This window comes from Girardinichthys multiradiatus, chromosome 22, assembly GCF_021462225.1.
Source record: "Girardinichthys multiradiatus isolate DD_20200921_A chromosome 22, DD_fGirMul_XY1, whole genome shotgun sequence".
Classification (NCBI taxonomy): domain Eukaryota; kingdom Metazoa; phylum Chordata; class Actinopteri; order Cyprinodontiformes; family Goodeidae; genus Girardinichthys; species Girardinichthys multiradiatus.
The window spans coordinates 35,372,350-35,394,357 of NC_061814.1; the positions used below are offsets into that span (position 1 = coordinate 35,372,350).

The following is a 22,008-nucleotide window of genomic DNA, read 5'->3' on the forward strand; positions in this document are numbered from 1 at the left end:
AAAGAGGTGTTCTTAGCGAGGTGAAGAGCGTAAGAACTGAGTAATGACGATGATGACGGACAGGTATATAGTGCAGGCGGGGCCTGTCATCTGTCGTCATCACATCATTTGCCTAGGAGGCGTGATTAGAGGTGGCTTCAGCCAGGACACGCAGGGCGTGATATCCCATACTCATATGTTGTACTGAGTGAATCGACTGAAAGGGAACCACATTTTCTTCACTCCTCTCCTTCTCACCAGCCATTGCAATGCCTCCAACTTTCTTCATGGCCTTTAGCACCTTGGTCACTATCATCTTTGTCAGATGAGAGTATCTAGTGCCATATAGTTTGTTCTGTTCTGCAAACATATGCTCCTTTTCCAATGGCTCGATTTTGGCAGTGCAACTCCGTTCCACTCTGTCTCTCTGTACTCGGTACGTGTTGTGTTTCCACTGGCAGCTGAAGCCCCGCCTCTGGCCATCAGTGTAGTGCTGTGTTGCTATTAAAGTTACTGTGTGAAATGGTCACATTACAGTAATCTGTGTGAAATGCTCCAAAGTTTGCCTGAAGAAGTTACACTTAGAGGCTTTAAGAGGAGGTTTTTGTCTTATTCGTGGCAATAATGAGGACAAAGACTTTAAAGCACAGAACTGCAAACTTTTGACCGCGGTGAAGTTAGTTTTAGGTTGGATATTGGATATTTGTGCTCCGTGGATTCAGTGGGATCTTCATCCCGTTTGATTCCATGCAGGCAGTCTGATTATGGGCAGCTGCTCTCTGCCTGCTCCCTCCTCCTGCAGACAATGTTTCGCTTAAAGCCCGTCAATGAATTTCCAAGCCAAACACTGTGTTTCATGGTGGTATTGTTTTGTGTGTTTTGGGGGAAATGTATGTGGGTCTGTACAGCTGATTTTATGTGTGATCATCTGATTTGAGTAGCTAAAGTGCTCTGCCTGTGTGTTTTTCAGAAAGCTGCCATGGTGCCTTTTTTTCTTTCAGCCTTCAGGTATGGTTTATAATTTGTAAATAGTAAAATTATATTTCGGTATGAGGTGCTTTGGCCATTGTGGTCCTTAATATTCTTGTAGTCGCTCTTGAGTTTTATTAATATTTCCCTGCACTACCTCAACGGAAACCTTCTGATTCCTCCTGATCCCATGGCCAATCAGTGGAACAGCAGTCTGTTCACGTCACATGTAGTCCCGACTCAGTGATGGAAACGCAAAGCGAGTGGAGTGGAGTCGAACCTGGCCAGGCCAAATCGAGCCAGTGAAAAAGGGGCACTAAACAATTATGGACGTTTTTCTCAAAACACTGTAATGCACGTCCTTGTTGTTCTAGCTGAGCTAGAGTTCGGTTGTTGGCAGGCCTCCGAGTATGAGAAATAATGAGATGGAAATGACTTAGAACATGTGGGATATTAGTCCATCCTTTGAACAGCATGTGGGTGGGACATAGCCAGCACTTTGATGTTATGGACCACGTCCCAGGGTGCTTAGAGATTGGTGACTGATTCATTTCCCCCCCAACACACACAACTATCTGCCACGTTACATGACTGTTTACATTATTTCTCCTGTCATGAGAACATATGGAGCAGTTGTTCTGGCAAGCAGCAGTTCGTTAGAAATGCGTTTTCATAACGGCAAAGCAGAGGTGACATTCTCTTGTCAGCTTTCTTAGGATAATTAACGTCTGTCATCCAAAATGATTGAGAAAAGATAAACGAGATGAGATAAATGTGTCTTGAAGAGATCTCAAAATTAGGCTCATGTTAGAAACTCAGGTTTTGGTGTCGTGGACGACTGCTGCTGCTTTACGAGAGTCTGAGCACCGAGTCTGGGTCCGCCTGGTGAGGTTGCCTGGTAATAAAGTGGCGAGCAGGCCTATGTCATGTCTGTGCCGCCGTCGGACTTGAGATGGAGTGAAAACAGCAAGAACTGATGGTAATCTCGGCGAGGTTTTTTATAATAAGGCCAGTATTTTCTTTGCATAGTGAGGTCCCTCCACACCCCAATTACCTGCTACAATGAGAGCAGCGATTGGATTTAGGCAGCATGTATGGATACCGGTGTCACCAGCAGAAAGGCACCCAGGCTCCACTGCTTTGAACTTGGTTTTCAATTAAAAGCAGTGGAATGAATACAGATATTCTCTGCTGATGTGTTCCTCACATAGAATGAGTTCTTACCTGAGGTCGTTGTTTGATCGAATAGAAAAATACAGCCAGTTCCTTCCTTAAATATGGAGAAGACTAGAGGAGAGTGGAATTTGGTTTAAATATTTTACAGCTATGGGAAAATCTAACTTAAATAATTGATTGCCTGAGTCCCTTTCCTGCCCCATGCTCTAAATGTTGTATCCATCCACTCATCTGATTATCCTTCCATCATTCATCTATTTGGCCACATTTCTTACTTCCACTCAGGTTTTTGGATGTTTTCTATTTCACTGCTGAGCAAGGGCTGCACAATAAATCGCAAATTTATCTTTAGCACAATATCTCTGTACACAATATTCATATCTCAATGAACTACTTTGGCTGCAATAAATGTTTGCTAATTATTTAGGTGCCATGCATTCAGGCTGTCTGTTCCTGTTTTATATATGGTGACACTTGTTTGATGCAGCATAAGAATATTTAGAGGGTAAAGCGATGGTAAGGTGGTAAATTTAACCATCCATCCATTTTTTTATTTATCCAGTAATCTGTTTGTACATCCATCAATCCATCCATGTTTTGGCTACATCCGTGCTTATCAGTCAAGCCATCAACTCATCCATGCATCAATCTTTCCTTATTTTTAAATCAGAAAATAAAAACATGGACTGAGAACTCAAGTATTCTGAGTCTGGAAAACTATGAAATTTGGATGTGTATAAAAAAAAAAAAAAAACTGTTTGTGTTGCTTTGATCTTATTCAGCTTGACAAGCTTTATGCCTGTATGGAAATATCAGAGGCAGAACATTTAAAACATAGATCTGCAAGGTGTTTAGTTGGATTTAAAACTCCCCCAGGCAGTGCTATAAGATCTCATGGACCAGAATAATGATGAAACTCTTTATTTAATATTCCTTTAGTTAGTCAAAATAAGATTTGAAGGTTGAAAGGACTTCACCTTGATAGACAACTAGCTGAAACTTCAGGTAAACTGTATAGTTAACAGAAACATCGAGGGGAAAACACTTTGAAAATTAGAACATTTTAAACATATAAATAAATACATTTACTCTTCCTTTTTTAGTTTTTATTTGAACTAAATTCAGTACAAAGTCTGAGTTAATTTTACCAAAGTGTGATGAGTCTGAGGCAAAAAAAAAAAACCGCTGTCCGTCTTTATGAAAAGCTTGACAGGAACATTGTCCCTTGTGTCCTGCCGTCCTGTTAATGTCTCTTCTTGTCAAGTTAAATAAAAGGCTGCATGACCTCTTTGTTTTGGTCATGTTTCTTCTTCATGCACTGCTGCTCTGCCATTCTATTTACATTAGAAATGCAGCCCTTTCATTGACATGTTAGTAATACTGATCAAACAAACACCAAAGTTGTAAGACTTAACAATGCATTGTTTCTAAACAATACAGTTGTAACAATTTTTTGTCTCCCAGCGTCTCCCTCATCATGTTACAGAAATGTGTTTTTTCTAAGACATTTGTCATAATGTCCTAGTTTCTCATTCTGCCTCACCTGTTTCATGCTCTGATTGGATTTTCCTCCGTGTTCATTAGACCATAAACGCTGCTGAAAAGATCTCCCATCCAGTTTTAAAGACGGCAGCTCACTCATTGGGAAACTGAAACACTGCTGACAGGCCATGAAAGCTCTGTCAGTGGGCCTTGGAGGTTACCATGACTATGCCCTCTGCCTCCATTCTCCAATTTATCTCTGACATCTCAGCCTGCACAGCTGAGGCTGAAACTATCACAGTCTTTCCTCTGAGCTTTTACCTCAGTTTCTGAAAAAAATACACGTACTTGCACTTTGACATCTGGTTGTCAGCAAATGTTAATATGCCACCTTTCATCGTTAGGAAATTATTATTAGATTTTTAACAGTTTGCTATGTGCCCACTAACAATACTAGGAAAAAATGTAGATGTGAAGTATAATATAGCAAGGCTTAAAGTTAATGAGATAAAGGTGAAATGTCTGTTGTCTAATGTTTGGTGTTTGACAGTCTGACTTGACAAGTTGTGATAAATCAGCAGATATCTACTGGAGAAGGTCCAATCCATTTTAGGCTGAGAGTTTGATCCCATCCTGAGATCTAAATATATATATCTACAGATACTCGTTTTCTGATTCTGAATGCTTTTACTTTACTGTTTAGATTTGGTTTTGCTAATGGTGTTGGATTAGCTTATATAAATAATATAAATATAAATATATAAATAAACCACATAAGGAGACTTGGCTGCTCTGGTGCTGTTTTTGGCACATTTTACAACAAATATCATTACACAAACGTAAGAATAATCATTAAACATTTCTGAGTCTGTAAAGGGATCTTGCGACAGACACTACCATATTTTGTCTAAGTGAAGTCTATCATAAAACTCCATCTAGTTGCAGTTATCATGTGACTTTGATGAAGTTTAGGCTTTTATTATAAACCCAGGAGTGGAATTTGTGTGCATATAGCTTGAAATCCTGTATGTTTAAGTCTCTTATTTTGAAGTATGAAAGGAAGTAAATTGTTGAGTTGTTGCCCTGTTGTGTTGACAGAGATGGCTAATAAAGACCTTGCTGTGCTAGCTGAAAACAATCAATTATTAAATAATGCTAAAAGCCTCCAGCACTTTTAAATGATTGCTGGGCTCTTTTGATCTAAGGTTGGAGGGAGATTTCCAACACTGACAGCACAATAACTATTTTGAATAAGACCAATTCAATTAATTTCCTTATTTCTTTAATCAAATTATTTTATAAGAAAACAGATACCGTGCCTCAAATTATCCACCCAAACAACATAATTTAGTTTGTGTGTATCTTTCATACATGTTTAATTTTGCTTTTTTAATCACAGGTTGTAGGGGGCTCCCACTTAAAACATTTATGCTCAAGTCCAGCTGTTTTTACAGTCATTATTGATTGACAAGAACAAGTCTGGAAATGGTGGACAGCTGATTAAATCTGTCCATACAGTCATCTTTGAAGAAAGTAAACCAATAAGTCCTAATTAGTTTGATTTTATTTAGGTTTAATAACCAGACATGAGGTGCATGTTAACTGATAGGGAAGAAACTCCTCTCTCAGTGGGTCGTGCTCTTGGGAAACCTGAAATGGAAGCAGCTCAAAAAATCAGGAAATCAAAATGTGTAAACTATTTTGGGAGGGAGAAAGGAAAGAAAAATAACAGGAGTTGTGTGTCCAATACTTACAAGTACAACGCTTCCTCGGCATCACAATCAGACCTCTGCTTGGAGTCCACAAACTTGGCATGCTGAAGCAAGGGCTCTCTGGAGGGCCGTTTTGCTATGGCGTACTCCACTGCCTGCACCAGAAATCCTTGTACTGCCTGCTTAAACACAGCAGCCTGGTGTGTCGTTATATCTCCAGCACCAAGGAGTCTGTTCATTGTTGTTCTTGTGAAACCAACATTAATCTTTGCTCCTATAAATGATAGAAAGAAACATTGGCTAACCGTTACCCGCTAACCGCTCTAAAGTTAGTATCTGCTTTGAATAAAGAAACTATGACAGAGTGATAGACAATACGATCAATATGTACTATGACTGATTAACTGCTAGTTGCTAAAAACGCTAAAGTTAGCATCTGCTATAAATTAAGAAATGATGACAGAGTAACAGACAATAAGAACAAAATTTAATTCTTGTTAGAATACAACAACTGGCTAACGGTTACCTGCTAGCCACTCTAAAGTTAGCATCCGCTTCACAAAACAGTGACGACCAATAGAAACTAAGCCTACTGCGACCGGCTAACCACACTAAAGTTGTCATCTGCTTCATAGCTTTCTTTTGACCCTAAACTAAACGGGTATTTTACAGGTTGGGATTTGGGACTGCTCTGTGTTTCCTCTTCAGTTGTTCCTACAATACCAGTAAGACACAACTGTTGACCTTAAATGTTTGTACAAACCACACATCCGGTTTGTGTTTTCGTTCTCGCAACAATAAAATATCTCCAAAGAAGGCCATGCTGATAAAGTAAACAATCCACCAACTGTGGGCCACTGTGATGAGCTCTGTTCATGTTTAAACTTTCATTTATATGGCAAAACTGAGAAGATGTCGCTTCATGTGTTGGCCCTCATTTGACCTCCTGATTGACAAAAGCCATGTAAGAAGCCTTGATTTGCTTCCAAGTTACGCACACTTTTCGTGGATCTTAAAGAACGCTGAGTTGTTATCATGGACCTGATTAGAGGCTCTTTAATTGTTCCCATGCTTTTTTTCTTATAATCCTTTAAAGCTGAAGTGATTGCTATCAGAAAGCTTGAAGGGTTAGGATTTTTGAAGCTGTCTGACGTATTCCCGCTCTTATCTTAAGCTGGGTTGTAGTTATGTACACTTTGTCAGAGAAGTGGGTTATAAAAATGGAGCAGTCGGGGACCACTGTCATGTTTCCATTAGCAGGCAAGAGGAACATGTAAGTCGGCGCCTGAATTGACTGTAAATTTGTCAGTTTTTGTTTTTTCTTTTTGCGTGAGATCTTGGAATATTTATCACTGAGGCATTAAGTCAAAAATATCAGCCATGTGGAACACCACTATTCACTGTCTCATGCATTGTCTGCGCTTTTCACTTTTAGCGACTCTGAGTCTCCTCTTTCTGCCAGCCTGTCACTTTAAAACATCTTTAAAGCAGCTGTCCCATGTTGACAGGGTCTGCAGAGGAGCTCCTAAACCACACAGTTGGGGTTACTTGAGCTCCCACAGTGGGTGTTCCTGGTGCCAAGTGTTGGTGGGTGTTGCCGTTTGTGTCTGTGCATGAACAGGCCCCTTCCCCCTTTGACCTCCAGGAGGGCTGGGCCTCTGTGTCATCGCTGTTCATCATCACCAGACAGAGGTGTGTTTAAGGAGACTTTCAGAGATGACAATGCTGTGTGTGATGGGCTACTGGAAATGAACAACCCTGATGACAGGGTTTCCACTGATAACATCTTCTTTTATGCTACTGCTTGAACAAAAAGAGAAGTTTTCTCTTTCTGTCATATTACCTGTTTAAACATGCACTTTCAATAGCTTTAAAACCAACTGTTTTGTTTTATTTAGACAAAGATTTTATTATTGCATGCTTGCATTCTGCTGTTTTATGATCGTTGGTGCAGCAAGATTCACCTCTGCATTTTCTGCGTGCTTGCGGCAGCAGGCAGAGCTGACAAATATAATAGACGTGGGTTGCTGATGAGCTCATTATGATGAGTTCTGGCTGTCAGGCGGAGTTAAACGTATCTTCAACCTGACAGCCCGACAGCCGCACCAAGCTTAATGGGGTCGGCAGTGCAGCAAGTCGGAGAGGAGAATCCCTGTGTGCAGCTATTCCTATCTCCATCCTTAACCCTGGTTCTGTCTCTTCCAATGTCTTCCCAGAAACACTGATCAAAATCCAAGTATTGTTTCTCATCTCTGTGCATGAACTGTTTCCAGTGGGAGCTTTTTTCTTGACAATTGCACAATGGTTATTGTCAGAGCCACATACAAACTTTGGTTTCTATTTTTATTTGTGAAACAATAAATTTGAAAAGGTCTGCATCTAATCACAATAAAAATGTTGCTGAATAAAAGCTTCCAGCGTCTCCAGTGTTAAACACTGTGTTGGTTTTTAAATTGTTTTAAAACTGAAAGTACCAATGGGAAAACAATCCTCAGAGCGTAATTATTTAACTTTTCACCTGAGATTACAAGTCGACTGAGAAGTTTCAAGGAATAACGGATATTTTCCAACATAAAAAATAAACTGCTTAATAGATAATGCTATTTGTGACTGTTACACAGTCTTACCTGTGTCACCTATCATTGAATTTTCGTACTAATTTCATTGTTGCTCCTAAAGTAACACCGCCCAGCTGAAGGGTTAAAGCTTCGGAAAGTTAAGAATAAGAGTGTTATATAAGGATGCATTGATCAGGGTTTTGTGGCGGATTTTTAATCTTCTGTTTGTAAAACTTTGACTTACCGATACCAATTTTAGCAGATTTCTCTTAAACAACTAAACTAACACCATTCAAGTTGCTTTTTGTAGCTTTCCTGCAGCGGCGGTCCTTATTAATTTATTTTAGGAGCAGAGGGAAGTGCGTGCGATGGTTAAAATGGCCAGGTTTGAGTCTTCTCTTAATAACTACTTCAACACTGAAGAAGGCTGCTGTAAGCGCAATCTGGTGGCGCCTAGGTATGTTGCATTTATTGTTCAGTAAAAGATTGGCTTTTTGGAGGTTCTGACCAGCTAATGACCAGTCAGGGTCATTCAAGCTAAGAAATCATCCATCTACAAATATTTGTGGGACTTCTGTCTCTATAACAAATAAGTACTTTCTTCAATACCTTTTGAGTAATTATATTGCTAAATATATTTTACAAACTTTTTATAAAATGCGAAACAGAGAAAATGTTCTTTTTGGTTATGATAGTTACATGACCACAAAAGCCTAAATACTAAAATATGTAGAAAAGTAGTTTTTTTCTGAATAAACTATGTTTTAAAAACCTGAATTTTGACAATAATTTTTTGATGAGGGTTAAAAGCAGAAAATTTTATTAATAAATGTTGCATTATGAGAATTGACCACCTTAGATCCATATTGGTAGACAGCGCCACCACTGCATAGCATGTTTCTGTCAAGAACCTCCCCATCCCGCTCTGCCCACTATCAGCGTTTGTTTGTCCTTTATCTTAAACTCTCCCTTTCAACCGGTCGGTCTTTGAAGAGTTCAAATACCACTGCTTATCTCCCCGAAGCGCCCCTATCTGTAGATCCAGGCATTTTCTTCCCTTCGACTCTCAGATGGCTCTATAAAAAAAAAATTAATGAGACCTAATTTAGCTGTTGATTCAGTCCGACAGAACTTCAGTGAAGTTTAGATATCTGAGTGACATTTTGGAGCGGAGGAGGTCGGGGGTGGCCGCTGTGGTTTTCTGCTTTGTTTGTATGATGTTTGTTCACATAAATGTTAGACAGGAATATAGGTCATGTGGCCATATCTGTTGGAACAGAGTAAGCTTGGCAGACTTCTTCAAAAGTGAGAGGCAAACACCCCCCTTCTTCCACCCAAGCTCACTTTCATGTCTGTCATCATGTGATATGTGACACCTTATCTGCCTGTCCTGAAACTTTTTCCCAAAGTCATTCCTTCTTTCCTCCAAACTGTGCACAACTGATCTCACACTGTGTGTCAATGATCATCTCAAATAGTCAACTGTATGCCTCTTCTGCTGCATCTCCACCTAAACTCCATCCTGGGGTGGCTGGTCGTGCTTTGGACAGCCATGCTCTCTCAGGATACAGCTGTTGCCACAGCTCCTCTGTCTCTGCATGTTTAGCGATGACTTGTTAAGGCTGATGTTTGATCATTAGGCTGTTTTCTCAGTCCCATCTGTTGCTTTTCATCCCAGTTTTACAAAGATGGAACAAATCCGCTGCCCCGTGGGGAAGTTGTTTAGGAGGCCATTTGCTTATATAGTAAAGAAGTTGTTAGAATCCTCGTTGCCATAAATCACGCAGCGCGTCCATACAACAGCACGATCCAGATGTCGTTTGGATGATTTATTACTCTTTATGCGTTTTGCCATAAATCAAAAATATTTGTGGGGAGACTAATTCAACAGGCCTCAAATCTGTGTGAAAGTATTCACACCCCTTAAACTCTTCCACATTTTGTTACGTTATGTCCATAAACTTCAATGTGTTTTATTGGGATTTTATGTGCTAGATAAACACAGAGGAAGGCAAATAATATTAATTAATAGTATTCAATGCTGCTTTTTACCAATAAAAATCTGAAAATTGTGAAATTAATTTTTATTCTACCCTTCTTTACCCTAATACCCTTAAATAAAACCCTGTGTAACCAATTGCCTTCAGACGTTACCTAATCACTGCGTAGCCCACCTGTAATTTAATCTCAATATAAAAACAGCTCTTTTGTGAACATTAGAGAACAGGCAGCATCATGAAGACCAAGGAACACAGGACAATCTAAACTGCATTATAAAATGAAAAATACAGACTGGAAGGTGGTCAGAGTTGATGTTTAACATGGATGGAGCTAAACACATGGAAAATAACTGGAAGAATGTGTTAGAGGTTAAAAAAGTCTTAAGATTGGGGTGAACATTCACCTTCCAGCAGGGCAACGGTTTTAAATATGCTGCAAAGCCAGAGCTACAATGGGATGGTTTAGATCAATATCAGCATATTCATGTGTTAGGTCCAATTAAGAATCAGTGGTAAGATTTAAAATTAACATTTACATTTGTTTTTCATCCATTTGGACTGAGCTTGAACTCTTCTGTGAAAGAATGGGCAAACATTTCAGTCTAGAAGTGCAAAGCTGGTAGAGACCAACTCAAAATGACTTGCAGCTTTAGAGAAAGGTGGTTCTACAAACTATTGACTCAGAAGGGCTGAATGCAAATGCACACCACACTTTTAAGAAACTTTAAAAACAATTTATCTTTTTCCTCCCATTTAATACTATTGTTCTCTTGTGCTTGGTCTGTCTCATAAAATCCCGATAAAATGCATTTGTTTTTGTGGCTGTAATGTTAATGTTTTAAAATGTGGATAAGTTCATGTAGTATGAATACTTTTGCAATGTACTGACTATATACTTCAGTTTGGCTTTCAGAGTACCATCAGTGCAGGATCAAAGGTGTTTTTATGCGTTATTCCAGTTATCTCTCCTACTGTTTATGCTTGTAAACAAAGAGAAAATTAATGTTTTCATTTCAGGGCAAATTGCTTTTACCTCACAAGTTTTTTCCGTTGCTTTCACTTCTACTTCCTTTCAGTAGCAAAACAATACCTGTAGGGCTCCGAGTGTCGTAGTTTATTGAATTCGGACCTGCAGAACATTTTATTTTCTGTGGTTGTTGACGCTTCGCTCTTGTCCCTCCAGTGTAAACCATAAAGATGCATTGTCTGACCAGGATTTCTCCTCAGCTCTGCCACGCCTGTCAGATCCAACCACCTGCAACTGATACAGTGGTGAACTTGAAGTAATGGGTACAGTGGGGTAGGAGTGGTGGGATTTGAAAGTTCAAAGACTGGTTGATCTGTAACAGCCTCCTTTATGTATGATTATTAAAAGATCTGCTTCACTCCTGCAGGAGAGCGGTAACATCCCACACACACCAGCATACACGCCCTTTGTCACGCATGTGAAAGTTTGCTTAATCGACTCTAGCGATCGACCGTTCCTTCTGAGAACAAGCTTTGAGGTCGGCTATGATAACATTGTGTTACTGAAGGCACATGGGGATCTGCATGGACACTATTTGGAGATGGTTATTGAGCAGGTCCCTGTGGCAATTGTTTGAACATGAAGGCACAGTGTAGGTGCAGAAACTCAGCTTAAAATGGATTTTTCTTTCATCTCAAGTACAGATTGTGATGAAAACCGTATTTCTAAGAATTTTTTTTTTTCTTCTATTAATCTGACTTTGATAAAAGGAACTGCGTTCTGGTAATTTTGCCTCAGTGGCGACCCCTGCCAGCATCTCAGTGAGAAGATTTGCAGTTAGTAATTTTGTACGTTCATCTGTACATGGGTTAGCTGATTAATCTGGACCATTTCATGGTTCTGAAACTTTGCAGCAGGATAAACCTACTCTTTGAAGTTCTGCTGCATCCACAGCATCACAGATCCTCTACCAAAGGGCAGAAGTACTTTTCTACATGTGCTTCCTTTGTTTTCTCTGTTAGGCATTCTTTTTTCAGTTCATCCCGTGTTTTCTAAAATAATTAAGTTTGGGGACTTTCATGGCTATTAAAGGTGATTTATTATGTTTCTGTTAAACCATTTCTCTGGTGTTTTGGCTCATTATCCTGTTGAACCAGTCATTACTCACTTTACACCAGAGTTTATGATAAAATGGCCATGAGGTGCTTCTCCATATATTCCTCCTTTGTTTTACAAGAGATTCACCAGGAGTGTTTGCTTCCAAAACGCTCTGCCTTAGTCTTGTCTGACCAAAGCACGCAGTTCCAGTTAACGCCCAGTAGTGTCTGTCAAACTCTACTTGTTTATGTTTGTGATAATAGGACAGAAAAACTAGTTTTTGTTTTTTGTTTACTAGTGAGCTTTTAAGATATTTTTGTGGTTTGTGGTTATGGGCCCTACATGAATGGTTGTGTATGTTCTCCTCTTCTTCCCATTTTGAAGAACGGCTCTAACATAGATATTCTTAGATTTCAAACATGTATCTAGTCCGTCTGACAGTTTACCTTCGTATAGACGTGGATACCAGGAGTAAATAAGGCTGTTTACAGCATCAGTAAAAAAATTAAAAAAAAGCTTTACGAGTTCACGAGGAAAAAGGATTTTATTTTAGTCAACTGGTCCGACGGCATGAGTGACGGTGAGGTAACCAACTGGCACAGCGGCATCATGAACAGGCAAAAAAATGTTGGCTCTGATCATTTTACTACCTAATAATTTACCCTGAGTCATTATTGTCTCAACATCACATTCTTGCACATGGCTAAGTGGTTGCTGTGGCATACACTTAATGAATGGAAAAAACCTATAAAATGTTAACAGCAGCCCAGTCCTAATCCTCTTGTCATTTACTTTCCCCTCTCTCTCTTTCTTTTTTCCTTCTATTTTCCAGTTCTGTCCATTCAGGCAACTTCAATCCAGTTCACCAAGGAGCCCAAGTCCCAGGATGCTTTGCACGGCCGCAGTGCCATGCTGCGCTGTGAAGTCAGCAATCCAGCCAACATCACGTACAGGTGGTATAAAGACAACGAGCTCTTGAAGAACACAGATAGGCGCTTTCAAGAAGGGAGCAACCTGAAGTTCACCGCGGTGGATCGACAGCTGGACGCAGGGAACTTTTCCTGCCAGGCGCAAAATTCGGCCTCAGGAGAGCTGAAGATTTCCACCAAGGCGTCTTTCAATATTAAGTGTGAGTGTTCACTTTTAAGATGTTATCACCCTCGTTTAAACAAATGACATCTCTAATGTTTTGAGTGAAAATATTTGGCTAATAGGGTTTTACATTGTCTTGCAAAAGTTTTTTCACATTTTGTCGTATGTCTCTACCATCTGGACATTTTTGCTCATTCTTTGCAAAAAAAAAAAAAGAAGCTCAAGCCCAGTCACATTTGATGGCAAGCATCAATTTTAAGTCTCGTCACAAGTTCTCAGATTTAGATCTGTACTTTGACTGGGCCATTCTATCAGGTGGCTATCTTTTGATTTAAACTAGGGCTGCAACTAACGATCATTTTGCTCACCGATTAATCTGTTGGATAACGAGAGGTGCCTAATAAGAGATTTTTAACAGAACTTGAACCAGGTGAATCTAAAACTAAGCCTTTTGAGGAGTTCTGGACAGATCATATTTACAGACAAAGAAGGTATTTTTTTAATGATAAATGTGTGTATTTCTTGTATAGTTTTGGCTTAATTACTGCTCTGAGTGTGTTGTTCTTTCAGCAAATGGCATGTTTTAGAGTCTGTATAGTTGAAGATTATTTCAATAAGTGATAAATCACGATTTTAGTCTAAACCATTCAATTAAAGCTCTGGCTGTATGTTTAGGGTCATTGTCCTGCTGGTAGGTGAGCCTTTGCCTCATGTAACTCGATCCATCTTACTTTCTGCTCAAAGAAAAGCATCCCTTGGTCTTCATGATGTTGTTTCTTCACTAATGTTTATGAATTTGTCATGAGATGAAATCACACACGTGCTCTCTATTTACCAACCAGGCAGCTTGTAAATTGGGTTGGTTGCACTGATTTTATTTCGGGGTATCAGAACAAAGCTGGCTAACTGCAAGTGCATGCAACACCTTTCAGATTTTCCTGTGAAACCTTTTGAAAACCATTGATCATTTCCGTTTCACTAGTTTTTATATCATGTAGAATTTGTGGTGTAATGTGACAAAATGTGAAAAAGATAAATAGATGTGAAAACTATTGTAGCATTTATTTTAATAACACCAAGGCCAGTCATCGGCTTTCTGGTTAAAAAGCCGAACAAAAGTCAGCATATTGGATGACGGGTTGTATGCGTTCGAGGAATGTTTCCACCTTGTTGCCTTGTTCTTTGTGGCTCCATCTTTCTACTGGAAACTGGATACGTGCGCCACCAACCATGTGTTTCTTGTTGCTTGTATTTCCCTCCCTGTTGTGTAACACTGTCTTTTCCCATATACCCTCAAAAGGCTTTTGTCGAGAACTCACTGCCGAGCATAATTTACCTCCTGGCTACATAATTATTTAGATTTAGTTCATTACTGCCCTCTTTGCTCTGGCTTTTTTCACTCTGCCGCTTTGTAAACTTTTTGTCTTTTTTAGACGGGAGGCACGCCAGCTTCTTAATTTAGTTTAACCTCATAACTGAATATGAGTGGCTCTCCTTGTTTCAGAAGATGCTGGGGGAATTCAACCAAGCTTTGTGTGGGATAAATAACAGAGAGCCCTCAGGTACCAGTTGTTACTGAAAGGCCTTTCGTGCGTCTCAAGCTTTGCAGAGATAGCAGCAGAGGGGATAAAAAAAAAAGGCAAACAGGATGAAAAATGTCTCCATCTGGAACACATTCTCCTCTTTGGCTACATTGAGATGGTTACAGGAGGTTTTTCTTTGCAGCGATGATACTTGTTCAAAGTCTGATTACAGGAACAGATGCAAGTTCAGACCTCCCCCTCTTTGCATACTGTATAGACAGGCTGAGTAGAGGCAGACGGAGTGATTTCAAGCACCCTCTTTACTCGGTTTTATCCAGAAAGACCAGCGAGGTATGTCAGTTTTTGAATATGAAAACGGCTGCAGTTACGATGGAACTGCAGATGATCCAGTGTGGCAATAAAGATCAACTGACACAGTCCCACAACTTAAAATCATAAAAAAGGAACGAGTTAGACTAGAAGGGCCAGTTCTTCTTCATTTTCCATCATGATCCAGAATAAACTGTATTTGTCTGCCAAGTCGTTAACATTATTCCCGCACACTTAAAAGAACCCTTTCTTATTAATAAAAGGCTTTTCATTAGAGGAAAGAAGGATAAATAAAAAAAATTAACCTGGACATGTGTTTATATAAGAGCAGCAGTTTCTTTTGCCACGCGTTAGAATTTCAGAAGCAGCAGAAGTTTCTTAACAAATTGAAAAAATGTTAAGCACACTTCATGTTAATTATATATTCTCAGTAGGGCAGCATGAAATCAGAAAAACGTAATGATAATACTTCATCATATTGCAATGAGAATTGCAATTCGATATACTGTGCAGCTTTAATTCTAAGGGATTGCACAGCATACTGTATGTCGTCGCTGCCGTGTCGGTGTGCCCATTAACAATCTCACAAAGGACTGCATGGGATGTAATAATTGTTGGCCATTGTGTTGGAAGTTTCATGAAGTGCCTCTTCGCATGCATTTTCCCATTCCTCCTTTTTCTCATTTATGATTCCAATTTTCATCTGCAGGATTTTGGGCATTATAATTTAGGTTGGGTGTGGACATTGTCTTAATACAGATGATTTTAGCATAAACCCAAAATTCCTATCTCACAAAATTAGCATATTTCATCCGACCAATAAAAGAAAAGTGTTTTTAATACAAAAAAATGTCAACCTTCAAATAATCATGTACAGTTATGCACTCAATACGTGGTCGGGAATCCTTTGGCAGAAATGACTGCTTCAATGCAGCGTGGCATGGAGGCAATCAGCCTGTGGCACTGCTGAGGTCTTATGGAGGCCCAGGATGCTTCGATAGCGGCCTTTAGCTCATCCAGAGTGTTGGGTCTTGAGTCTCTCAACGTTCTCTTCACAATATCCCACAGATTCTCTATGGGGTTCAGGTCAGGAGAGTTGGCAGGCCAATTGAGTTTTAAAGGCCTCAAGAATCTTTTGCAGGTGTTTAGAGTTAACTCGTTGATTCAGATGATTAGGTTCAAAGCTCATTTAGAGACCCTTTTAATGATATGCTAATTTTGTGAGATAGGAATTTTGGGTTTTCATGAGCTGTATGCCAAAATCATCCGTATTAAGACAATAAAAGACCTGAAATATTTCAGTTAGTGTGCAATGAATCTAAAATATATGAATGTTAAATTTTCATCATTACATTATGGAAAATAATGAACTTTATCACAATATGCTAATATTTTGAGAAGGACCTGTATAGTTAAAAATAGTTTTATTCTCTTCTGTTTTCTAGATTTAAAATTATGCATCTGATATTATAGAAATGGTAGCTGGCTTACTCAATGACTCTCCTCATGTGTGATTTAGTCTGAATGAGATCCACCTTTACGCAACACTTTTTGCTGCTGAGGTCCAAAATGAGGAAGATCAGTTCAAAAACCCTTTTTAAGGACTAACAATGGAAAATATTATCTCTTTTGGTAGAAAAACACAAATTTTGCTACCTTCGTTAAAGTCATAGTAAAAAGTAAGTACACAATTTTAGGGATTTAATTAGGGATATCCCCATTGTCCCCAATCCTAATTATAGGCATTTTAAGATGAGGCATTTATTGATGGTCTCAGTCTTTTTCTACATTAAAGTTAATAAAGTAAATGTACAAGCTATACACACAAAAAAACGTGATCTTTAAAATTTGGCTGTGCAAAGGTCACATGGCCCACTGGCTAACACTATGGAGTTCAATAAGTATTAATACACATATTTACTAGCATATGTTCATAAAATGTCTAAGTTGTGCTGATACGTTTTGCCCATCTCAGTGAACATTGTATGAGACATGGTGAAAAAAATGCTTGTGAATAGCATCACTGACTGTCGTCACATTTTTTCTTTCTGCAGGGAAGATGCATTCTGAAATATTACTGGAAAAGTTCCCAATAAATAAAACTATTAATTTGCTAAAAAACACGATCACTAGGTGTTCAAACAGAAATCCAAAGCAAAACAATCTACTTTATCAAAGTTTATAATTCAGTTTCCGGAAGCAGAATCCAGGTCTATCCATTTCTTTATGCTACAAGTTGCTATCTTCTTTGTAGGAGAATCCAACCATGTTTTGACAGATTGGGCCATATTTACACAACATGCATTAATTGGACGATAGAGCCCTGTGCAGCTGTAATGTTTGCCCCTTGGTATTAATCCTGCATGTGTATTCACTGATGCGTATGCAAGTTTGCGTGCATGGCAGTAAATGTAGGTTGTCAGGAGGGGTGAGGGTGCTCCATATGTACAGTACATGGACTTGAAGGCTGTTGCCCTTCCCCCACTGAAGAGTGAGAGTTAACTTGTCTCGCTTTCAGTGGTGGGTGGGCGGATCCTGGGGGTAGAGTTATTTAAGAGGAATTATCCCCCCTCTCTTTTCACTAATAGAGGTTTTAACCCCTGTCTTCAACCCTTTTGTCCTGTTCGGTCACTGCTCTCCAGCAGAGGCCCCGGGCTCAGGCTTCACAACTGTCAGCAGCACATTAGATGTTCCTCGAGACACAGCTTTGCATGAGTCTCTAAGAAGATACGTGCCAACACTGTTCTGGATTTGAGGACATAGCTTGCAGAAATGAGTCAAATATTGAAATAATCCAAGCAATCAGGTTCATTTTCATCCCCATCCATTTGTGAAAGCACATGCCTGCTTGCACCTGTGTGCGCCATCTTTGCTTTGGTCATGCAGCATGCTATCTTACCCAACATTTATCCAGCAGAAGCCACAAGTCGTGCTCCACTTTTTCTGCTCGTGTCACAGTTTATACATCTTGATGATGATTTTGATATTTCTAAGACATCTGCTTTCTCACAGACACCTTCCTGAATTCGCGCAGCTCTGCGTGGCGACTTCTGTCAGACACAGCTGATAAAACCTGACACCTCCAGACAGCTGGTCCAGACCACTCAGGGTGTGTTAGTGTTTACAGTATGAGAACAATTCCAACACATATGGCTCTGTCAGTCAAATCCTGCCCGCTACCTGTCAAGGTAACAACTTTTACTCCATGTTTTACTGTTGCAGTGACTCTTTGCCATGGCAACAAGCGCTGAGTGATGAATGCTCGATGCATCTGCCTCGCTGATATCCTCACAGTACGTCTGTTATGTAGATAGTGCTTCCTGTTCTGCCTCCCAACATAATAATGATGCACCCCTTATTATGGTGTTAGCTGGCAGGCCTGCTCCAACACTTAGTCGTGCATTCTAAGAGAGATTACAGGAACCCCTCCCAAAAGGGTATGAAACCTTCTGTTTGCTGATCTGACAGCTGGAGAAACTTGAACTGTGCATAGAGCTGTGCTGGGAGTTGGAGGGTTATAATGCGTGGCTGTTTAATAATAAACGTACAGGTCAAATGTGACATTGAAATGACGTGCAGATTAAATTCATCCAACTGAGTTACCGCCAAAATTTACTGCATTGTTTGAGAGGGTGTTTACTTTGATAATAACTTGCAACCAGTTGTTAGTTTCTATAGTTTAGATGTCATCTGCTAGCTCTAAAAGATTTAAGCTTGTAATATTTGCAGTGCCTTGCCAAAGCATTTATACTCTGACTTTTTCACATGTTACTACCACAAGCTTTAATGTATTATATTGGTATTTTTGTCACTGATCAACACCGTAGATGTGAAAAGGAAGGAATTGTCCCATGCTTTAAACATCTCACTGAGCGCTGTACAAGTCATCTAAAAATAGAAACTATCAAGACAGGTATTTACCTAAACTAAAAGGCACCTAACATGTGGAAGAAAGTGTTGAGATCAGATGAGACCAATAGAAAACCTTTTTGCCTACATGCGAAACACCATGTGTGCCATAAAAAACATGTTCACCATGAAACATAGAGGTGGCAGCATCATACTGTGGGGATGGTTTTTCTTCCAGCAGAGACGGGGAAGTTCTCCATCCACCTGGAAAGAACTACAGCTATCATGCAAAGAATAATTGAGAAGGCATCAGTCTCCAGACATGCAAAGCTGCAAAGACTTTCAGCTGTAATTTCAGAACAAGTGTTATTAGAAGTATTTACATAGAGTAAAGGGAGTTAAATACAAATGCATGCAACACTTCGTTCGTTCGTCGTCTTCCGCTTATCCAGGACCGGGTTGCGGGGGCAGCAGACTCAACAGAGACGCCCAGACGTCCCTCTCTCCAGACACCTCCTCCAGTTCCTCCAGGGGGAGCCCAAGGCGTTCCCAGGCCAGCCGAGAGACGTAGTCCCTCCAGCATGTCCTGGGCCGTCCCCTGGGCCTCCTCCCGGTGGGACGTGCCTGGAACACCTCCCGAGGAAGGCGTCCAGGAGGCATCCGGTATAGATGCCCGAGCCACCTCAACTGGCTCCTCTCGATGTGGAGGAGCAGCGGCTCTACTCCGAGCCCCTCCCGGATGGCCGAGCTCCTCACCCTATCTCTAAGGGAGTGCCCGGCCACCCTACGGAGGAAGCTCATTTCAGCTGCATGTATCCGGGATCTCGTTCTTTCGGTCATGACCCAAAGTTCATGGCCATAGGTGAGGGTAGGAATGTAGACCGACCAGTAAACTGAGAGCTTTGCATGCAACACTTTTCAGATTTTATTCTTTTAAAAAAATACCTATTGCTTCCAGTTTACAATCATGTTTTGTGTTGTTTCACATAAAATCCCAATGAAATCCACTCAGTTGGAAGGTAGCGTAGGGCATAAGGTACTGACTACAACTTGGACTTGTTTCTTCACATTATTTCTGCTCTCCTCCTGATTCTTGACTTGCAGATTCGCTTTCTCACCCCTTTTGCTTTCAGCGCAAGTCTTTGTAGCCAAGTTATCCTCCGTCCCCTCCCCCTCACAAAGATGTCAAAGCTGTTGACCTTGAACAGGAAATGCAACCAATTGTTATCTTCGAGCATCTTTATAATTTGAGTACATCTGCAGGCGTGTTTACAGGCACAGCATCATTATCCATGTATCGCTCCCCACCAGCACGTCTGTACACAAACCACTCGTGTCTCACACCATAAATGACACACAATGAAATGCAGAGTAAGAGCGCTCACACTGTTGTCGGGCATCTGCTTTCAGAAAGCTCTAATGAGCAGCTCCTGGCTCAGGTGGAGATATAAACAGCAGGGATGGAGGCCTCGTTACCGCAGAGACAGTTTGCTATGATACCTCAGTGTGCGGAGCTCTGCCAGGTTAGAGTGTAATTCATTGTGATAGGTCTTCCTCTGGCAACCCATCTGACCTCAGAGGGGAGGTGCGTCCTTCCTTCCTCTCCTCCGCTGTCTCAAGTTGCCTCATGCCATGCATATTTTACAGATGATCCAGGCGTACCATCAAGCCAAAGGCCATAGGAATGAATCTCATCTCCGGTGGAATGTCTTGCATAAATACATGCTCAGTGTATGTACAAAAAACCCTAGCAGACTCGTGATTATATTGGGGCAACCCAAGCAACACCACGGCATATAGAGTTACAGCCTTTCATGCTTGTATATCATCACACAAATAAGAATTAGTTGCTGTTTTAACTTTGTGTAAGATATAAATATTTGACTAAATCAGAAGATCTTAGTCTTATTATATAAAACATTTTTTGTCCATATTAGGGGTGCTTAATTATGGAATTTGTATTTATTTTTTTGGATTTCCATATTTTTTTTGTACAATGTAGCCAGTCTTTTCAGTTTTAAACCTAAATGCATGCAGAATATTTATTTGTGGAACTACGTGCGCCCCTCCACGTCCCTTTGTGCAACTTTAAAAAGCGACATCAAAACAAAGACAAGAGGACTTCCAGCTATCACTAAAATCTGATATTTGGGAACATTATGGTTTCTTGTTGAACTACACTGAAGTAGAAAGAAAGGTGGACTGAACCAAGGTTTATGTTAGAATTTTTTGACAGCAAAAATGTCAGTAGCTGAGCCTATACTTGCTCGCTCTGAATGACATGAAGCTGGATGTAAATATCACTGAAACTGGACAAAAATCAGCTACCTGTTGCATTCAGCCCAGAATGTCGCCCAGCATTATCACGTGACAACAAACCAGTACGGTGGGAGGAGTCCATCTGAGAGGAGATTTCCCAACAACTAGGATTTTTGTAAGAGTAACCATTGTAAGAGTACAACTCTTACAATGGTTTTTCTATATATCAAAATAACTCCGTGATTCAAACATTTATTTGTTCTCAAATGTCTCAACAGTCTTATTTAAAAAACTCCTAAATAACCACATTGACCTTTTTTAAGTGGTTTTATTGTTATGTGATTCGTCCATCCAGGCATTGGCTTTACCCACATATACTTTTTAATTGAAATCAAATCTCCAGTCAGTTCAGTACTCTATACTTCACATTAGTGCACATATATTCCACTGCACTGTGCGGTGCAGTACAAAATCAGATAATCATATCATGCTAATTGGTAAAAAGTTACCTCTCTAAGGAAGCCCAGCCGACTGGAATGAGTTGTTGACTTTGGAGCAATCCTTCATCTTGTTCAAACATGTGGTGACAGTAGAAAGGAACAATCCGCTTTCAGAAGAAGGAACCTCCAGCAGAACCAGGTTCAGAATGAGCGACCATCCACCTTTACCAGCTGAAGGACTTAAACAAGGACGCACTGAGCCAGGGGTACCTTCTATGTAAAATAATTTTGTAAAATCCTTAGCTCAAATATGAGTTTTATGAGACTGAGACTGATTTAAATATAAATTTGAAACTTCCCTCTACATTACACAACTATTACAGTGTTTGGATGACTGATTGTGACCTATGCTGTTTGACCAATGACATTTAAGATGCCGAAATGTCTCAATTTCATCTGCTCCGTATACTATATTATAGTAACAACACTACAACTACACATAAAGCTATTTCATTCATTTCTAGATGGCTGTCTGAGTTGGCACACACTGCTCCAAAGCCTTTTATAAGCTCAG

The 22,008-nt window shown here is 40.0% G+C and overlaps 1 protein-coding gene across 3 annotated transcripts in view; it reads left to right on the forward strand.

The window, feature by feature from the left end:
- The window catches only part of ptk7b (protein tyrosine kinase 7b), a 100,417-nt gene that overhangs the window by 48,726 nt on the left and 29,683 nt on the right, over positions 1-22,008 (forward strand). For 2 of the 3 annotated variants that reach the window (XM_047351495.1, XM_047351494.1), the window contains one exon: positions 12,774-13,070. In XM_047351495.1, coding sequence (XP_047207451.1) covers positions 12,774-13,070 — 297 coding nt within the window. The remainder of the gene's footprint in view (positions 1-12,773; positions 13,071-22,008) is intronic. The other variant, XM_047351496.1, reaches the window with a different exon arrangement.